The sequence below is a fragment of the Stegodyphus dumicola genome, chromosome 1 (assembly GCF_044657685.1).
Source record: "Stegodyphus dumicola isolate Sdum_Otavi_A_Nest chromosome 1, ASM4465768v1".
Taxonomy (NCBI): Eukaryota; Metazoa; Arthropoda; class Arachnida; order Araneae; family Eresidae; genus Stegodyphus; species Stegodyphus dumicola.
Genome location: NC_140768.1, coordinates 262,759,213 through 262,780,124, shown reverse-complemented (window position 1 = coordinate 262,780,124; position 20,912 = coordinate 262,759,213). Strand labels below are relative to the sequence as shown.

The window sequence follows — 20,912 nt, the reverse complement described above, 5'->3', positions numbered from 1 at the left end:
TGTTTAATAACATCAATTTTTGTGCTGTGTATAACCCTCCTACGAATAGATTATGTGATAATTTTCTAAATAGCATTCTACCGGATGACATACCTACCCTTGCTACCGGGGACTTTAATGCTAAGCATATAGACTGGAACTGTCGTCGAACAAACCTAAATGGTAAAATTCTCCATGAATATATTTTACAGCATCCGGTGGCGCTACATGCCCCACCAGAATACACGCGGCTCCATAATAGAATTGAATTTTCTGATATACTAGACATTGCAGTCACTACAACGACTATCCCCGTTGCAATGGAAGTATTTCATGAATTGTCCTCTGACCACCTCCCCGTAATCGCAACATTAGGAGTGACAAAAACTTCTGAGTTCTCTACTAAGCGAATTACGAATTGGAATCTCTTCAGCAATATCATGAAAAACTCACCTCCTCGACTGCAAAATCTCAATACCAAACAAGGCATAAACACCGTAATTAATGCCTTAAGTGAAAGCATTCAAGGTGCAATTAAGGAAGCCAGTACTGAAATTACTAATCGTGATAAGGCTTTCAGACTGCCCCTTAATATACGACAGCTTATGAGAGAGCGAAATAGACTCAGGAAATGTTATCATTTAACGTGGGACCCGGCATTTAAACGTGAAATAAATCGTAAAAATAAGCAAATTCAGAAGGCCATTAAAACCTTCAAAGAAGAACTATGGGATGATAAAATGTTAAATCTGGATTCTAGAGAAGGTACATTCTGGTCTTTAATCAAAAATTTTAAAACTTCCTTCACAAGTAATCGACCCCTCTATGACAGAGGTAATATTGCCATCTCCAATCAGGAAAAGGCAGAAATCTTCGCAGCACACCTCCAAGAACAGTTCTCGCCAAATGATTGGCCAAATGACTCTGATTTCGAATTAAAGACCCTCCTACGAGTGAGGGATTGGCTTAACGCCCCTTCAGTCAGACTTCCAATTAAATATGCCACTCCTACTGAAACGACTAATATTATCAAACACCTGAGACAAAAGAAATCTCCAGGAATTGATGAAATCAGCAATACAGCAATTAAAAATTTGCCGCCTAACATCATCTGCAGCCTGACAAGTATTTTTAATGCTTGTCTTGCTCTTTCTTACTTTCCAACACCTTGGAAAATTGCTAAAATTATTTTACTACCTAAACCGGCTAAAGATCACACCCGACCAGACGGATATCGTCCTATTAGTCTACTGCCGGGCTTAAGCAAAATTTTTGAGAGAATTATCCTGAATAGACTGAAACCATATTTTCAGCATCTTCCGCCGGAACAATTTGGGTTCCGTGCTCACCTCTCAACAACGAAGCAACTGGTCCGAATAACCGAATTCGCTGGTGCAGCTCTGCACTGCAAACTTAATGTTGCTATACTCATGCTAGACGTGGCGAAAGCATTCGACCGCGTCTGGCATGAGGGCTTAATTGCTAAATTAATTGACCTTCAACTGGACAGAGAACTCATTCTGCTAATCCATTCTTTTATCAGGGATCGGACATTCAGAGTCTCGGTAAAAAATGAATTATCCAGCACTAAAATAATGACTAGCGGTGTTCCACAGGGTTCTGTGACTGGCCCTATACTCTATCTATTCTACGTTTCAGACTTTCCGAGATTGCATTTAAATCATAATTCTATGCTAGCCTGTTATGCAGACGACACTGCCCTGGCAGTGAAGTCTGCTAACATCAATCATGCTATTCGGAAACTCCAAGACACTATTCCCTCCATAGAACAATGGTGTGGATATTGGAAGATACGAATTAACGCTCAAAAATCGCAGCTCCTACTCATAAGGAAAAGGAAGAAAAATGTTCCGATCAGGCAAAGTGTTTATCTTTTTAACGAGGCTGTGCCTATCGTGAAACAAGCCAAATATCTGGGCATCACCATCAACGACAAGCTCACATGGCAGCATCACATCCAACAAATCAGGGATAAAGCGATTAAAGTCATGAAATGTTTATATCCTATGATAGGGAAATATTCAAAACTTTCGTTAGACAAGAAACGACTTATTTATCTAGCCACAATCCGACCCATCATGACGTACGCTTCGCCAGCATGGACTACCGCTACGAAGGGTGAAATCCAAAAATTACAAGTTGTGCAAAACCAATTTTTAAGAATTATCACAAATGCACACCCGTATGTGAAGAACAAACGTCTCCATGAAGATTTAAAAATGGATACAATAGTGGAATATTTAAGAAGAACTAACACGGCATTTTATGACGCCGCTAAGGAGTGCCAACATATGGACATTTTCAATCTATTTCACTATGAAATTTTACACGAGGACAGGCACCTCCGTCCATATGCCGCTTTTTTACTCAGTGGAAACCAGGATTTTCCAACATAATTTGTGTTTTTAAGTATGTAGTGAAAAACTTATTTGATTTGTAAATAATGATGTTTAGAAATCTTAGCCGGATGATCATGTGACACACACAGCCAAGCCCACAAGATATTACTTATATTTTTCCTGTATATACTATTATACGTTTTGGAATCGTATTCTATTTGCTGCATTTATGACTGCAACACATACCTTTTATGAACTGATTTAGTACTATTTTATGTATAACTACTGTAAAACTTCAGATTTACAGCGCTACGATGCCTGGATACCTCATCGCCAACCAGATGTCTTATCGCTCATCACGTGACATTGGTCACACCCCCTGCATCTGCTATCCTGTCTCTACGAGAACTACGTTCGGCATTTCCTTACCTGCAGCGCTCCTAGAAGCACCAAAGTTCGATAGCCGGAACACAACCTGCGATTTCGCAGGTTAATCGCGGCAAATAAAGCAAGTTGGAGTTGGAGTCTCAACTTCAGTTCCAGCCCCCGCGCCATGAAGGAAGGACGTCTCTTCAGCGAGCTGCCATATAATTGCTTATTCCATCCTCTGCTACTACTATCAAGATCTTCAAGCAAAGTTATCAATCTGTTTACTTAAGAATCACATCTCCCGCAGATTTTAAATCTGCCTAAGAATATTTTCATCGCGATCTCAGTAATTATTTGCACTCTCCAACACAAGCCACATGCCAATGAGCCTATTAATCGTAAACTCTTTCGTATCCGCTTTTTGCTTTAGTGTTTGTACTGTGTATAAAAAATATAAAAAACCAAAAAAAATATAAAATACAAAAAAAAAATTTAAAAACTTATAAAAAAATTATGATACTTAAGTTTTTTACATTCTCATCTCTATCCCTAAACTTTCTCGAGCCTGTGGCTCCCTCTATTGAGCATCGAGTAAATCACTTATGCCAATTTTTTCCAATTTCTGCTCGCTTTTAGTAACTCTGATGTGGAGGTAGATGGTTTTGAACCATAGGCACTCCGAAATTTTTAAATCATTGGCATTTGTTAGTTGCTTGCTTAGTTTGTTGTTTAGAAAACTGCTCTTGTTGATTGTAGCGAATTCGCGGATTAGCGTTCTTTAGCTGTTTTGAATTACGTTCTATTGGATATTTGAGTAGTTAAAAGATAACTACTGTGAGATATTGTAATACTGCATGATAATTTGAGAAAATTTAAGCATTTTTGTTGTGATAATAATAAATTTTTGTTCATTTTTCATCGGACTTGTGCATTCATTTCATAACGAACCCGTACGCACGCAACAATATAATATTTAAAATAACAACATTGAAATATTAAGTTGAATCTGAATAATTAAATAATCAGTAATTTGTAAATGTGATATCTCAAGTATGCGAAGATTTTTGAGGAAACAATGCTATTTACAATAGTATTCCGAAAATTCCTATGTCTATTTAAAAGTTACTGAATTAAATCAATTAAAAAATGTCATTAGCCATATAACAATTTAATATTTGAGAATATTTTTGAAGCTTCAGCTTATTTAAGTATTTTCTTCAGTTAACAGACGCTTTATTCCTTTGAAAGAAACAGGCCTCGTGAACTGTAGAAAGTATCTAGCTTTTGCCAACCGACTCGCATTGTCGCTGGCTTTACATAAAACATTTACCTATATTTAACCAGATAGTCGGTATTTAACTTCAGCTGTAGCCTAGTAAAGCCATTTTCAAGTAAGCTTCAAGTTTTGAATGAAATTGCAATTCCAACCGCAAGCATTAAAATAAGATGATTAAATTACTATTAAACTAAACTGCGATATCAGCAAGAAATTTTGTCATTCATATATATTTTAGAAATTTAGATAATGACACTTAATGCTAAATACAGCTTCATTTTCCTTGGAAGTATCAGGCACTTGAATTAAATGAATCCACCATTACTTGTCAGAAAGTTATCCCATAAATGAGATGGAATATTTATTGTGTTGTTTGCAAATAAGTAAATTTAATGCTCATTTAAGAATTCGTTGAACTCTCCTGACAGCAAATAATAGAGTTCAACTAACGTGAACATCTTCTACATTACCGTTCTCAAAAAACAAAACATCCAAAAGAAATACAGCAATTCTTTCATTTTTTTTTTTCAAGCTATATAAAATAAGCAATACATAACACATGAATAACATTTCAGCCTCATTAGTCTATAAACTTCCTTAACAGCTGAAAATGTGCATAAATTACTTAAATTCTTTTATAAACAAGTCTTGGATGCATATGAATGTTAGTTTATGCTTGGCATCGTGTAAAACACCAAACAATCTGAGGCGTTTTGACAGAGTATGCCTTATTGGAATTAGAGAGCCTGATTCTTCTCTGCACGATATTGTCGTTTCTAAAATTGAAATAGTATGCAGAAATAAATTCGGAGAAAGGCACAGAAACGAGAAGGTTTTGGATGTCACATGCTGAAAATGCAGAGAGAGAACTGTCGCCTAATCAGGATACAAGTCATGCATAGCATATGGAATAGCATAATATCAACTTCTCTGATGAATCATGATTTTATTTAGTTGTAAATGATTGTCTATATATAACTGCCGCTGATAGAGACAGAAATTGAGAAGACTGTATTCTTACCTGGCATACTCCATCAAACAAGGAGCATTATTGCATCAAGTGCTATTGGATTTAACAACAGATCACCTCTTATACAATTTCAAGACATAATAAGAAGTGGTCGATATGACAAGGACATTCTACAACCATTCTGCATCTGCAACATCTCCTCAAAGTAATCTTCAAGTAAAACAATCCCTGTCCTCATACAGTAGGAACAATACAAACCTTCTTCAGAGTTAACGTTATTCCACTTATTCCTTCTTTGCCTAGAACATATAATTTATCCCCGTTCCAAATGTGTAGAATATGGTCAAATAAATAGTAAAACGCATTATGATAGTTTTCTAGCAAATCTTGACAAACTTCGGATGCAGTTTAATGCAACTTGGATGACTATTGCACAAGATACTATTAACCTTCAGTTCCATGGTACATAAAGCAAATGTTAAAAGCAGAGGTGAACACACAGAACACAAAATGTATCAATGGACATAATGCATATAATTTTGAAATACTAGCCATTTGTTCTATATTGCCTATTTTATATATAAAAAGGTTACAAACAATAAATAAAACAAAAAGAAAACAAAAAGTTATAATTTCACACAAAGGTTACATAGTTACACAAAAAGTTATAATTTAATTCCCTCAAAGTATTCTGTTTTATAAGAACAGTACTACATTTGCATATTCATATTTCATACATTGCTTTCCCATAATGTGTTTTCAGCTGTCTTTAAATGGTATGCCCCCTCTGAAGTGGCAGTTGTCCCTTTCATAGGTGCGATGAAATTACATTTAGTATTCTGTCTCAACTGCAGCAGATAATAATGTGATTTTAGGAAGAAATCTAGGGCAGGTCTCCTATATCTACAGGGTTATTTAGTTTGGGAAGCTTAAATAGCAAAACAGGATTATTTATTACACATGTTTTTATAAAATCGTAGATAAAGCCCTGGTTCAATCATATTCAAGATATTCCTGAGTGGCCTCGTAATAAATTGGTGGCACTGTTAACGTCTGTTTTCTGGCCATGATTATCTCCGAACATATTAACAAATTTAACTTGGCTCCAGATCCTGTTTGTCCTTTGTGCGACTCTGGACAGGGTTTTGGCCTTTCTCACCTTGCCTACTGTCCTGCTCTACCTCCTGTATTCTTGTGGGAGCGATATTGGATTGCCAGACTTGAGTTGACAGATTAACCTTTAATATCTTTTCATCTTTACGTTCCATTCTTTTTGTTTTAAAGATATCTGTTGCCCTGTGTACTTGTAACCTCTACATATGATAACAGAAAGAGTCTGTCTGTGTGTGATTTTTGTTCGCACTGTGCGTCCTCGAAGCGATTTTTTCAAAATTTAAATCAGGTTATTTTTTTTTAATTTTATCTTTTTTGATGAAATCGCATCATTTTGAATAGTTTCATTCTTTTAAAAATGTGGTTTGGGCAACAGCGTTTCATTCAATGCTTTGTATACTGTACTGCTGACTGTTGAAAATCTGAGATAAAATATTGAGTTAGAGCATAAGGCGCCAAAGCGAAGTCAAGCTTCAAGTAGAAGAATATTATTAATTATACTTTCCTTTTCAGATTTTTTTTGTGTGTGTGTGTTTCTTTCATGCTATTTATTGTTTATTTCACTTTTTTTAAGATACTGAAAAGTTTTACATTTTTTTTTTTTTTTTTTTTTTAGGAAACAAAGTTTTTAGCTTCCTTTATACCATTTGAATTGATTTATCAAGGAGAAGTTGGTTAATTTATTTATTAGGATAATTCATGTTTGTATTAAGGGATACTGCTTATTTCATTGTAATGTTTTTATGCATAATACATTTTTATTGAAATTTTTTTGTTCGTTTGTTTTTTGATAAAGTTGTTCTGCAGAGAAAAACTGTGCAATTTTTTAAATTTAATGTTTGGTATTCCCTTTCAGCATTTTTCCGGTACATTTAAAAGCCAGACGAAGGATGGCCCCGTAGTGGCTAGTTGGAAATAAAATTAATAAATAAACTTGTAGATAATATTTTATGTATTGCAGTGAAAGGACTATAAATTATATTCTTTACTCTGGAGGATTTTTGGGGGGAGGGTCCATGCTTATATTTATATAAGTGGCATGGTAAAAACATAAAAATTTTTTGAATTGATCATTGTTTAATTATGATTTTGCCTAGGCTAGATGCTGTGTTTAATAGGATGATCTCAGCAATAGCAACTTAATAAATCAATGACTGAGGAAATTCAAATGTTACATATAAACATTAGACAGTCCCTGTGTTGATACTGTTGAAAGCTGTCATATATCAGATGAATCACCATAGATTGTTTTTTGTTGGCATGCCAGTCATAATTAACAGCAAGTTTATTTCCATGTTTCTGGGAGCAATTCATTTGGTCCCAAAAAGAACAGAGCAAACAGAATAGTTGAAAGATTGTTTGTTTAATAGTTTTGTTTTCAACTTCAAAATAGCAAGGTCAGAGCTAATATGGGCAATGAGACATCACTTCCCAACCAAGTCCAGTAATTTCATACATGTTGCTAATGGTGTACGAGGCCTTGCACTGGCACAGTGAAACACGATTCCTTTGTGATTTGCCAATTCTGGCCCTTTTCTCTTAGATTGCTAGTTTTGCACCAGAAATCCACTACAACCACCACCATCTTTTTTAATTGCTTCCTCCAAGTTCACAAGTTGTTGGAAGTAAACATCCGAGTTGATTGGTTTCTTAGAAGTAGCTTAAAATACACAGCACCGACAGCATAATCTTTCTCTGGTGCAATTTATCTTTCAATATGATATGTGCAGATTCATATTTTGATTAATGCTATTGTAGATGATCCATTTTTCATCACTACTGATAGGTCATTTGAAAGAAGGTTAGGTTGCATTACATTTGAAATAGACATTTTAAATAACGATTCATTAATTTTGCGCTATGTGCATTTCTTTCAACTCATATGGAAGCCAAATACTGAGTTTTTTAAAGTGATTTTCAGTTGTTACGTACAGCACAAAGTCTTTAATACGGACTCAAAGATACAAACTTTCTGCGCATACGTAAACGCATAATGTGTTTACGCACCGCATGCGCATAATATGTTTACGCATGTGCGTTTAATGTATAACGGATGGTATAAGCTAGGCTAAAATTACCTAATTATCTATTTCAGTTAATGTTGCAGATTGCGTTGTTCCTTAATCTTCTAATTGGATTTGGCTTATTATTTTTTGCAGACTGTTAGAGCAATTTTATAAAAAGTAAGCTCGAACTTTTGCTTATGTCAAAAAGAGTTTCCGATTCTGGAGCTGCCAAAGGTTCTACAAAGCGAAAGCATGTTTCAATGTCCATCAAACAAAAAGTGGAATTGCTGCAAAAAATGGATAAAGACATATCCTTCGTTTCTCTAATCATTCAGAGATCTGTTTATCAGTTTCAAGCAGAGCCGGGGGGGGGGGGCGTCGCACTGTGCAAATTAACTGGAAGTTGATCTGACAGCACTATCCTCATCTTCAGGGCAAATGTTTTTATTTTATTCGGCTTATAATTCGTTACTAAATGTAGTATTCCATCTTGATGTACTCCGTCTTTGATATGATTTAAATCAAATTCCTCGCCATTATAAATATTACGAATACACATCAAATAGTTTTCTGGTTGCAATTTTCTAATTTCGACTATGCGTAATGGATGCTTTATGCATGCGCGCGTTGAAAGAAATATTTAATAAAGTAAACAAATAAATATTAAGCTCCTTTTTTTTTTTTTTTTTTTTTGCAAATTTTGATACCCTTTAGATCATAACTGCTCTTTATTTCATAAATTACGGTTTCATATTTTTAATTTTATAATTTCTGCATGCCATGTTATCAGATTTAAATTGATGATCTATAATCCGGAATCACCGCAATCCCGACGAGTCCGGATTAAAGACTTTGCACTGTATAATACACTTAATCTTTTTTGCAATCTCTTGCACAGTTATATGATGATTTGATTTAATTATGACTTTAATTTTCTCATCATCAACTTCAGAATCAACACTATAAACTTCACATAGCTCTGTAAAGTCTCAGCTGCTCTCTAGCCTTTATGAAAATAAAGTAAAATATGTCAAAAATGTTTATTTTTGCACCTCATGTTAAAATTGACTGTAAACTAACATTTGTATGGAAAAATAAATGGAATTAGTTTTTATAGCAATTAAAAGTGTCAGCAGCCAAATCTCAAAAGGAAAAAAATATATATATAATTGACAGATGAATAACAAAACGAACATAATGCTATCTATTTGTGCAAACCGAAATTACTTTCTTGCCAACCCAATACTTTTAAAGAATGAATAATATCTTGTTCGCACTTTAAAAAAAATCATTTTGCCTTTTATAATGAAATTATAAAAACAAGAATACATGGAGTTATTAAGTATTTTGTAATAATTAACATGCAGTTAAGTACTTTGCCTTTTATAATGAAATTATAAATAAATAATTATAAATAAATAATGAAATTATAAATAGGCAAAATAAGCTTTTAAGAAAAATTAAAATATTTTTCCAACCCTCATAACAATTATAAAAGCCAAAAATAAAACCACTTGTTGGTAGCAAAGAAAATTATATGTTAATCAATGCACACTAATTATGAGAGAAATCTGTTCCTGTTTGGAAAAAATACAGAGAATACACTCATTTTCATAATAGATAATCTAAGCCTTTTCTCCTGAAGAGAATAAAACTTTCAAGATTTTCCAGTCTAAGAAATATCTAACAAAAATTATAAAAACATAAAATAACTCTTTAAAAAATATGTGTTTATTTAGCTCACTTAAGCATGGAAAAAGATGTCAGACCAGAAGAAAATCATACCATAAGTCAATCAAAATATTTTATTCTGCAGTTTTAATACAACATTCCATAAAACATATTTCCATACATGAGGATTTTAAAAATACAAATTTAAAATCAAATCTTTCATTCTTTGGAAAGCACTGACCAGCAAAGTAAACTTGAACAATTAAATATAAAAATACAATTGCAAAGTGAAATTTGGCAAAAAGCTACTCCTTCCCCCAAACAAAACCCTTTAAAAGTACATAACACAACTCAGATTGATTACAAAAAACATCACTTTAAAAATGCATCACATACAGTAGACTCACTCTTGTCGACATCCCATTAATTAGCCTCCATTTTAACTGATCATATTTTCATAGATTTCCAATCATGGAGCCAGTTTTTGAGGAAAACAATGTGCATTGTATTATGTATTATTTCTTCTAGAAGTAAGCAAAGTTAAATAAGAACACTGCTAATCATTGTTTTGAAAATTCAACCGCCAACAAATACTTTAGTGGCGGTAATATATCTGTGCCTTTAAAATCATGATTATCTATCTCAGGTATGCACTTTTTGTTAATTAGTTTTTGTGATTTTTTAAAACATTTATGTTAACTTAAAATGATGACCTCACTAATGGGAAAAAACATATTAATTATTGAACTAACACTCAAAGTATTGGAATGCAAAATAAAGAACTTGCAGGCCAAACACTTAATGGATTGAATGTCAGAAAACATGAAGGGAATGATTGGTGGGAAATCCCTTCAAGATTTTAATCGGCAAATAAATCTGGAAAATGTAGTATAAAGAAATGAATGAAGAATAAAAGAAAATTTATAACCCCAGTAACAGAAATTTAAGTGTTTAGATTGTAAATTGTCTCTTTCTTTAAAAAAATCTGAACAGCTGTTGAATATAATGCATGTTTTATCACTGTGAATTGAACAATTCCAAAAAAACTTTATTACATTCCTTAAATCAGAATTTACAGTCAAAAACAAATTAATACACATCTAAAATGATAATTTTAAAAACAATCTGAGGAGAAATATTCTTAGAAGACAAGTAATGCTAATATTAAATACTGCATTCACTTGCATGTTTTCCCTCTCTTTTTATTATTTTTATCCTACAAATATTGAGAGTATTCATTGATAACAAATGTAAAGTATTCATGGATAAATTTCTGATAGTTATAACAATATTATTTTAAAAGAAACCTACATTCTAATAAGAATACACAATAATATTAACATTGCAATATCTAATAAAATATCTTCATTTCTACTTCCCTAATTTGAATCTCACCTGCTCTTATAATGTTGTCATTTGCTATTTTGTAGGCCTTAAATCATTTAATGTTGCTGAAAATGCTGTTTGTGTTATCTACTACAGTTTGCAAGTCATCACCATAGTTCCTGTTGTCATGATAATGCCCAGTCTGTCTCAGGCAGAAGATGCAATGATCTTCAGAACCATCTAGAGCAGGGGTACGCAAGAGAAATATAGGTGGTATGCAAAGAAGCAGAGTATTTTTAACTATTAAATTCAAAAATTAAAACCCTAACAGCCTGATTGAGTTTTCTTTCTAACACTTATAAATTTATGCAATCTGAGATTTGTTCAAGAGTGGTGGTGGTAATAGTAATATAGTGGTGGTACTAAAGGTTTCAAATTTTTGTTTAGATGATATATGTTAGTCAAAAGGTTGAGAACCGCTGATCTAGAGTATTAAATGTCCCCACTTTAAGTTCACTTTAAGCTCCATGCTATTATTAATTGCTTCATCAATCAGGATGAAATTCATGAAAGGGTGAAATTACATGAATATTGAGTGAATTTGCAGAACCCTGTGCTAAAAGGCTAGAGGAGAAATATGCAAGAGGGCTAAATGTGCCAGTAAATACAGTATAGTTTAAACATTATCCTTCTATATAGTAGTCTATAATGATGATAAAAAAAATCTTATACCAGCTAGTAGTTGAGTAAATGCAAAATATTTAAAACATAATGAATTTCACTATCGTTCAATAATAAGGAAAAACTATGATTAACTAAGCAAAAAAAAAAAAAAAAAATTAAACAAATAAATTGAAAACCAGTATACAATTAAAATATTACTGTGCACTTGAACAGAACTACAGTTACTGTCTTAACATTTTTAAGCATATTACACACCCCAAAGAAACTCCTCATATTTACTATACCAGTTCCCGTTGCAACTTTTTTCAAAGTAATTTAGTGTCACTTCTTACTTTTTCTCTTTCTTCAATGAACTATTTTTATAATGAAATTTCACAATCAAGCTATCTGTCAGAGGCCTGAAAATCGATAAGCAATGGAATGTAAAATATTATAACTAATTTAAATTCTTTGTAGGCTGTATCTGTAACTTGTATCTGTGATTATCTGATCCAATAAAGAGCAATCTGTTATTTCAAACTGGAACAGCTGGCACAAGTTTGGTGAGATCTTCACCAGTTTTTATGGTCAGGGGGATTTTATAAATTGGTTAAGACATTTTTACTTTTATATATTTTAGGCCTATAAAAATATATCTGTTTTTATATCTGTTCGCAATTTTTTAAAAAATCTCGCATAATTTTAAATCTAGGCTTATGTTAACAAGGAGACTGACTGTTTTTATAATTTTAGACTGAATACTTTCTCTTCTATGAATTTAATTTTTTATTCTCTCCATTATCTGGAATTTCTGTGTATCCAACATTTCCCAAACTTTCCGGATAGTCGAGCTTTCACTGTACTGTTTTTTGAAATTTTATCCACTTGCTACTAGCAGACTGAAGAAAGGGATGTATGTAGCCAAATCTCGCAAATATCTAAATGCAATTTTCTTCTGCTAACATGTATTTTTCTTTGTATTGTATTTTGTGATATTGTATTTTGTGATAAGTTAACACATTACATGAAGCATATGTTCTTCAGCTCATATGTAAATGAAATGTTGCAAGATTTACTTTTATTTTCCTCTCTCTTTTAACTTGAAAATATTCATCATTTGAATTGAAAACATCTGATCATTTTAATTTAAAGATAATACTGAACAGCACATTACAAGTTTAAGACACATTTTTTTACATACTCAGAAACAATAAAATCTGAACAATTCATGCAATTATCGTAAGTCAGAGAGATATTTGTAAGCATTGAAATACAAAGAATTTTTGTTTTTTGTTTTTTCCATTCTGTAACAAACATCACCAACACTTTTCATTAAATACACAAGAAAAGCTCTAGCACTATTTCACCAGCAGACATCCCTAAAGGAAAGAAAAATGTTAAAATGCATTTCAAATATTTATATAAAATATACTAGAATTGTTTTGTATCAGTTAAATATATAGTATTTGCTTATGCATTTTCTCCATCTTTTCTTAATTTAATTTCCTGAATATCAAAAGGGAAAATTACATGATGTATACTAGTGGTCTTTAACTCAAATTGTAGGTAGAATGAATGCATAATCTAAAAATAGCCAACAGGCATATCTTTTTCCTTTTTCTTTTTTTAGCGAAATGAAAATTCTTCATCAATAAAATAAAAAGTATTTTAACTAAATTTTAAAATTCACTTATGAAATTTTTATTCAAACATACCTAATTAATTAATTATGCTCAAAATAGTAATTAATAATGCTCGAAAGAGAGAAAAAAATTTAATTTATAATTTATCTGAAATCTACCAACAAGATATTTTTGTTGGTTACACTCTGTAATTCAAACATACTGACAGCTAAGCATAAATTTTCATGTTAATACTTCTTTCAAATAATTACGGTACGTTTAATAAATAATTAAATAATTTAAATTAAAAACACAAATTATGAAAACTTTCTAATTATTTCTAATTTTCTAAATTATGAAAACTTTAAGTTCATATGAAAATTTTTCCTAGTGGAACAAAACTTGAAAATAAATAATGATAACCAATGACAATTTCTCTTACTTAATAAATTTTTCTTTGATGCATAAATAAAACTCCATATGATTGTATATAAATAATTATAAACTTCTGTGTCTCTTATTACAGCCTGACACAGGATGGCATTTCAATTCTGATAATGGTTGCAGCCTTCAGAGACATTACTAAAAATTACTTCTTCATTTTATGGATTACAGATGCTCATTAGCCAATTAGGTTCTCTTCTTATTAATTTTCAATTGGAAAAGAAAGCTGTTCACATATAAATGTATTCCCAAATAAAGGTATTATTCTTACTGCAAAAATTTGTAACCGAGTTTATTTATTTTTTGACAAGTACATATAAAGGTTAATAAAACTTGTAGCTTCAAATATTTGAATAAGATTTAAATCACGCTGCAAATTAATCAGGTCCATTTATAGATTTTCTGGTTTTTTTACACTTGCAACATAGTTAAACAAAGTTGCTTCAGGGAGTAGGTAGCCAGGTTGAGACCATTCCTACATATCATTTCTAAAGCCAAAAGTTAAAGAAAGAGCTTAATAAATTACAAAACACATACAAAAAAGATGTATTACTATTATTAAGTTTCAAAAAATCAGGTAGTTACTTCTTTCAACTCTATTCTCTTAAACAAGGTATCTGCTATAGATTCATACCTTGTATATGACTATTAGCCATATATTTCTCAATAATATGCTGAAATTACTAGTGGAAAACATGTGAGTAAATATATTATATTTACATCAATGGAAACTTTCATAGAACACTAAAAGTAATTTCATCTTGAATAAAGTTACTTCTATCGAAGAATTTTAACCCTTATTTCAAAAAACGTTTTTTTTTTTTTTTTTTTTTTTTTTTTTTTTTTTTTTTTTTTTTTTTTTCAGTGTTCTCATTACTGACTTTGAGAACCTAATTACTACTGCATCTAAACAAATGTGTTAAAGTTAATGCTGTTTACAGGATTTAGGACTACAGTAACTGTGAAGAAGGACTGCTATTCATGCACAGTACTTTTTCTTCTTATTTAAGACTGTAAATAGCAAAGTACAAGTTAGCATTTAATTAGTTTGACCATTACAGACAAGTTTACAACGGTTTGATTGGTTACACTATCATGAAAATGAAATATGTCAAAAAGATATTGCAGTTGTTAGCACACTCGTAATTGAAGTAATTCATCTTCAATTATGAGAAACATGTCATGAAAAATATATGAAGTATATATTTTTCACGACAACACTTGATATTAGATTTCAAAACATTAATAGCAAAACTACACATTTTGGCTGGGAAATTCTCCAGTCTCCCAATGTACAGTCCAAACTTAGTTCCATCAGTATGTCAAGCTTTCATGCATTGGTATTTGTAGAGATTCATAAGAGGAAATGCTTCAGTTCAACTACAGATACCCAGATCAATGAAGTGCCTGTAGGTAATTATGCATTCAAGAAATAGACTTTTAAGAGAAAGGTACACTAAAGTTTTGGCAACGATGGGAGAAATATCTTAAACTACTACTGAAAACTAACTACTATTTGCAGTTTCCCTGTGTATGTCACCTGTTTTCTTATCTACAAATTTTGTGTGTGTGCTGGGGGGAAGTAATATTTTAGTACATTTAATTACAAATTAACTAACTGCTATCATAAATCAATACAATATGAGCTGGTTTATATCATTCTGCAGTTACTGATGCTTGGGCTCATGAAATCAGAACACAAGTTTTTTAGCTTTTAAGTCGAGGCTTTTAAGAATCATCTCTTGATGGAGTAAGTTGGTTTGAGAGGCAGCAAATGCATGGCAAGGGAAGTTGAGTTGACCAGAACTTAAATGAATTAAGAAATATCTTGCAGCAAGACAGTGTTTACTATAAAGGCAAATCCATTATATATGGTACGAAAGGAAATCTCTTCTATAAATAAATCTGACCAGTATAGTGCCTTGCTGATTACAGGCATACAATTCACTAATCAGAAAAATTAAGGATTCTAAAAGAAGTCCATGATCTACTTTGGGCTGCAATTTCAAAAGACAATAAAGAAGATAACGGTAATAAAAAAGAAGAAAAAAAAAGAAATCCCAATTTTCAGGAAAGCATTATAAAAATTAGTGTGCATGGATTATGAATTCAAAAATTACTTAAAAAATGGAATACAACCAGCCCACTCATGGGATTTGAACCTCTGACTTAACTACTAGTGTTCAGCAACACCGCTTGGTGGGCCCATTTCTGTTTTTATGAAATCTCTATTATATAATATATCAAATATAAAATTATATCAAATCTAAGATGATATTGTTGCGTGCGTACAGGTTCGTCACGAAATGAATGCACAAGTCCGATGAAAAATGAACAAAATTTATTATTATCACAACAAATATGCTTAAATTTCTTCAAATTATCGTGCAGTATTACAATATCTCACAGTAGTTATCTTTTAACTACTCAAACGTTCAATAGAACTTAATTCAAAACAGCTAAAGAAAGCTAATCTGCGAATTTGCTACAATCAACAAGAGCAGTTTTCTAAACAAACTCTTAAAACAACAACAAGCTAACTAAAATCACTGACTAACTGAATTGAGAGGTTTTCCTCCTTTTTATAAGATTTTTAAATCGCGCGCGAGAACTTTCTCGAAATCAAAAAGAGATATTTATTAAATGCACACACTCTTGTATTTTCAATTTTCCAGCTTAGCTTTCTTTTAATATTCGTCATGTGCTGCACTGCGCAGGAAATAAAAACCATTTAATTTACAAAACTAACATTAGCTATTTAAATACCAAATCTGTAACAATATATAGAAATTACTCTTAAAAATTAATATCATTTGCTATTTCAGTCAAGTTCAGTCAAAATGTTCTTTTTTAAAATTTAAAATAGAATTTTCATGAAGTTCTAATATTTGAACTACTGTAATATGATATAAATAAAATCTAACACTTCTTATACACTTACTTGTTGATTTAATGACAATATGTACATGACGGATGGCATTTGCTGCCATTTACTCCACATCTACAACCAGCACTCGTATCACCTTGCCCCTGAAAAATATTTCTTTTTTAAAATTTCAGATTATGATGGAAAAATTAAACACAACAGCAACAAGCAAATCAACATAAATAATAGAAAGGACTCAAATTTTGAAAGTATTCTCAACTTTAGGCTGTGAGAGAATAAGGGACACAAGTCAAGTTTAATGAAATAATTATAATAATTATTTAAAACACATGAATTCAATATCTAAAAATTATTGATATATTATTATTTATTTTATTTAACTACTCTACATTCTTGTTGCAGTTATTTCAGTAAATACAGTGATTTATTCACTCTTTAATATTTGCTTCATAGCATTAAAATTGATGATTAGAATGTTAGAAAACAAACACATTTCATTCACTTTTTTTAATTCGAATTTTTTTAGTTTATGTCAATTACAGAATGCTAATGTCCACAAACAGTCTACGTAATATTAATACACATATTACTACAGTGATTACTACAGTTACAGTAGTTCATATTACTACAGTTTCAGATTAAATAAACACATTTTTAAATGTCAAAACATGAACATCACACAGCCATATGGAATTGAAATCAAATTCTGTTGAAACACTGAACATATCAAGTTTACAAAATGATATAAATAGATAATGTTATTCCCCCTTATATGGACAAGAATGCAAATTATAGTGAGTAAACCAGCACCAGCTACAGTTGTGCAGTATTATACCAGATATATTTAGTTTTATAATTGGGTCCAAAAAAAGGAAATGCATAAACTATGTTTGTAACCATTATTCACAGATACTTAAGCTAAGCAAACTTTATTCTTTCTAACAATTCCACCACAAAAGACGCCATTAATTGGCAATATATTATATTTTTTTATTTTGATAATGGGAGTACAGTATCTTCATTTAAAATACAAAACACTGCTGAGAATCACAATGCATAACAAAAGGCCTAAACTTGATTCAATGTCAAAAGTATGTCTGCTATGAACATGCAAATACTAGACTGCAAGTTACTGAAACCAGTCTAATAAATTTTATTTTCTGTTTCCCATAAAAAGGACAGAATGTATAAATCATAATCTTAAGAAGATAATGACATGAGGATATATAATGGGACAAAAACAAGCTGACAAATACTGCTTTGAGCTACTTAGGTCTGGTTCTTTCTAAACCAAAACTTTCATGTGTACTATTTACATGCACCTTACTGTAGAGTAAAGCATATCCAATCATGAGAGCTCTTTGGAAGAACCACCTTTTCGCACAATAGCGACAAATGTTATACAGTATAAAGTTCCAAATCCGGACGTCCATTATCCGGAATGATCTAAAATCTGGACTAAAGCTGCAAACATTTTTTTTTGTGTGTGTGTGTGTGTGCGTGTGTATGCTTTATGCATGCGCATTTGATTTTTGCTTCCATAATAAAGTATGTAGAAATTATCACTTAAAAATTCCGATTTTTTATTTCACTTACGCACTAAATAAAATACCTCATTATGGAAAAACAATCAAGTAAGCATAAATTTATAAAATTAATAATTTGGCTCCGTAGCTGAGTATCTGCTTGGCATATATAGTAGTACAATTTTTGAGACAGATCGTTAATAATACTATAAATAGAATAAATATTATTTTCTTTTTGGTTACTTTGGGTTACCGGACTGGCAGCGTTGAGTTGTAGTAGCCAAGTTGCTACAATACTCTCCCTCCAGTGCTAACGATACCTTACAAATACTTTGGGTTGATACGACCTCGACGACCCGAGTGTGTTCTTGTCGTAGCAACTGATAAGTCGGAAGTCATGGTTTCTGTTGAAGGCTTGGAAAAGCTTGCACTGAAGTCCATTGGAGATAGATGTGGATCATGACTTCGACGGCCCTTCTCGTTTCCCTGATCGTTATAACGACAAGGTGGGCAGCATTTGATCGCCTTGTTTCCAAATTTGTGGTGGTAAAAACAAATACCCGGAGGAGGGCTTTCACAACATTTTCTCAGTGGGCTACGACATGTATATCAACCACGTGATATAGAGCAGTTGCGCTGAAAAGGTTCAATTTGGATGACTATTAACTGAGCAACCTGTTCGGACAAATCATCAATTAGAGCCTATAACGCCACAATAACCTGGACCAGGAGCCTGCACTGCGTGTATTTGCACTGGAATGGCCAGCTTGTGAATTTTATCAGCAATTTCAGGAAGATTTTTAAGTGACTCGCTACTGGTTGCTAAAATGGCTTGCATGTTAGATGGGAGTCTATTCATAAACTGTTTTAAGAATGTTATCCATTAGGGTACTGGCGGCTAAGTCTGACATTTTAGACAGCAATTGAGAAGGCCTCATGTCACCCAACTGTAAATCGTTCAACAGCTGCTTGATTTTAACTGTCTTGGATCCTTCATAAACAGAAATAAATTTTTTTTTTTTTAAAGATTTGTATTTGTCCATTGCCGGTGGATTCAAAATTATTTCATGAGCTGATTGCAGTACCTCTGATTCTAACGTGGCAATCGCTGTATAAAATTGAGTTTCGTCGGCAGTAATGCGATTCAATTTAAACTGTACATCCAATTGAATGAACCATAACGATGGGTCTCGGCGACAAAAAGGCAGTGGCTTAACTGCCACTCACGCCAATTGTGGAGCAACATCATTGTCAACCATTTTAGTCAATCAAATATGCATAATAATAATATGTATAGAATATGCACAATAATAATATGTAAAAAATATGCACAATAATAATATGTATAGAATATGCACAATAATAATATGTATAGAAAAATAATCAATATGTATATAGTGACACACTTTCTTGGCACTTGAAATCAGAGAAATTGGCGGCTCGAATGCAGCAGACAATACATATATCCGTTAAAATTATGAAAGAAATATGTTGATTCACCAGAATGCGGCACAACACTTGAAATCACAGGTGAAATGTCTTACTTGCATCTCATCACACTGGATAACTTACTGTTGCTCAGAATTTTGACATATAAGCTCCATATTCGTGCAACATTGAAGGTTGCTATTCGTAATAAATATGGGTCACCAATTATGGTAGTATAATTTTTGAGACAGATCGTTAATAATACTAACAATAGAATAAATATTATTTTGTTTTTGTTTGCTATGGGTTACCAGACAGGCAGCATTGAGTTGTAGTAGGCAAGTTGCCACACATATATCACAAACTCAAACATTCACCTATTTTACATCCTTGATGCTGACTTGGCGAGTCATTATTTATTATATTTTGCTTTCATCATTGCATGTTTATCAATACATGACAGCTTCAGTAATAACTCATGCAGCGATGTCTAAACTTTTTTTATATTAGGAATTGAATAAAAAGAGTATGGCAACCTTTTATGCTAACATTACACTTGGCGATGATTATAGATTTTTAAATGCTCTAAGAAATGTTGACGAGGAAAAATTCAACAAAAATTTCTTTTCATATGCTAAAAATAGATTTTGTTAATGAAACTCATAGGCCAAAAGATTACATTTAGCGCTTTTTTAATTAAGAATAACTGATATGTTATTCACCATAAACCCAGAAGCGGTGGAAGAATATGTCGGCACCAGACGGCAGAATTTAGGGAAGACTAAACATTTGGAATTTGGGGAAGCACCGAGCAGCAAAATTAAGAGATGAAAAGTTTTTTATGATTTAGGGAAAGCACTGGGATCCAAAGTTTAGGCTTGGTGAAATTTTAGAACTTAGGAAGGGCTCTTTGTAACAGAATTTAGGACCCGTAGAGACTGCACCAGGCGGTATCTAGTGCCGGCTCTAGATAAAGCCTAATGTGGGAGTTTATTTATTCAGGACTCAGATTAGTTTTAAGCATGTGCAAGAAATAAATATAGGTATAGTAAATAAATAACTAAACTAATACAATTCAGGCTTAATTCAGTATGCAGTAGGAGCAGGACACAATTTAGTGAAACAACTTGGCTTTCATCGCCAATCTTGTGATACATAGCCGAATGTATAACGGATGCTATTAAGCTAGGCAAAAATTATCTTTACTAATTCTAAAGCACAGTTAATGTAACAGATTGCGCTGCTCCCTAATCTTATAAGTTGATTCAGCTT

General features: G+C 32.2%; 2 protein-coding genes across 7 annotated transcripts in view; one reads left to right on the top strand and one right to left on the bottom strand.

The window, feature by feature from the left end:
* The window catches only part of LOC146999541 (uncharacterized), a 385,339-nt gene extending 373,417 nt beyond the window's left edge, over positions 1 to 11,922 (top strand). The window contains exon 5 of the mRNA XM_085810271.1: positions 11,175 to 11,922. The gene's annotated coding sequence lies outside the window, so the exon portion shown is untranslated. The remainder of the gene's footprint in view (positions 1 to 11,174) is intronic.
* The window catches only part of LOC118188033 (uncharacterized), a 66,449-nt gene continuing 55,401 nt past the window's right edge, over positions 9,865 to 20,912 (bottom strand). For all 6 annotated transcript variants that reach the window (XM_035358371.2, XM_035358372.2, XM_035358370.2 and 3 more), the window contains 2 exons: positions 16,741 to 16,829; positions 9,865 to 13,112 (listed from right to left, as the gene is read on the bottom strand). In XM_035358371.2, coding sequence (XP_035214262.2) covers positions 16,749 to 16,829 — 81 coding nt within the window. In that variant the 3' untranslated portion in view covers positions 9,865 to 13,112; positions 16,741 to 16,748. The remainder of the gene's footprint in view (positions 13,113 to 16,740; positions 16,830 to 20,912) is intronic.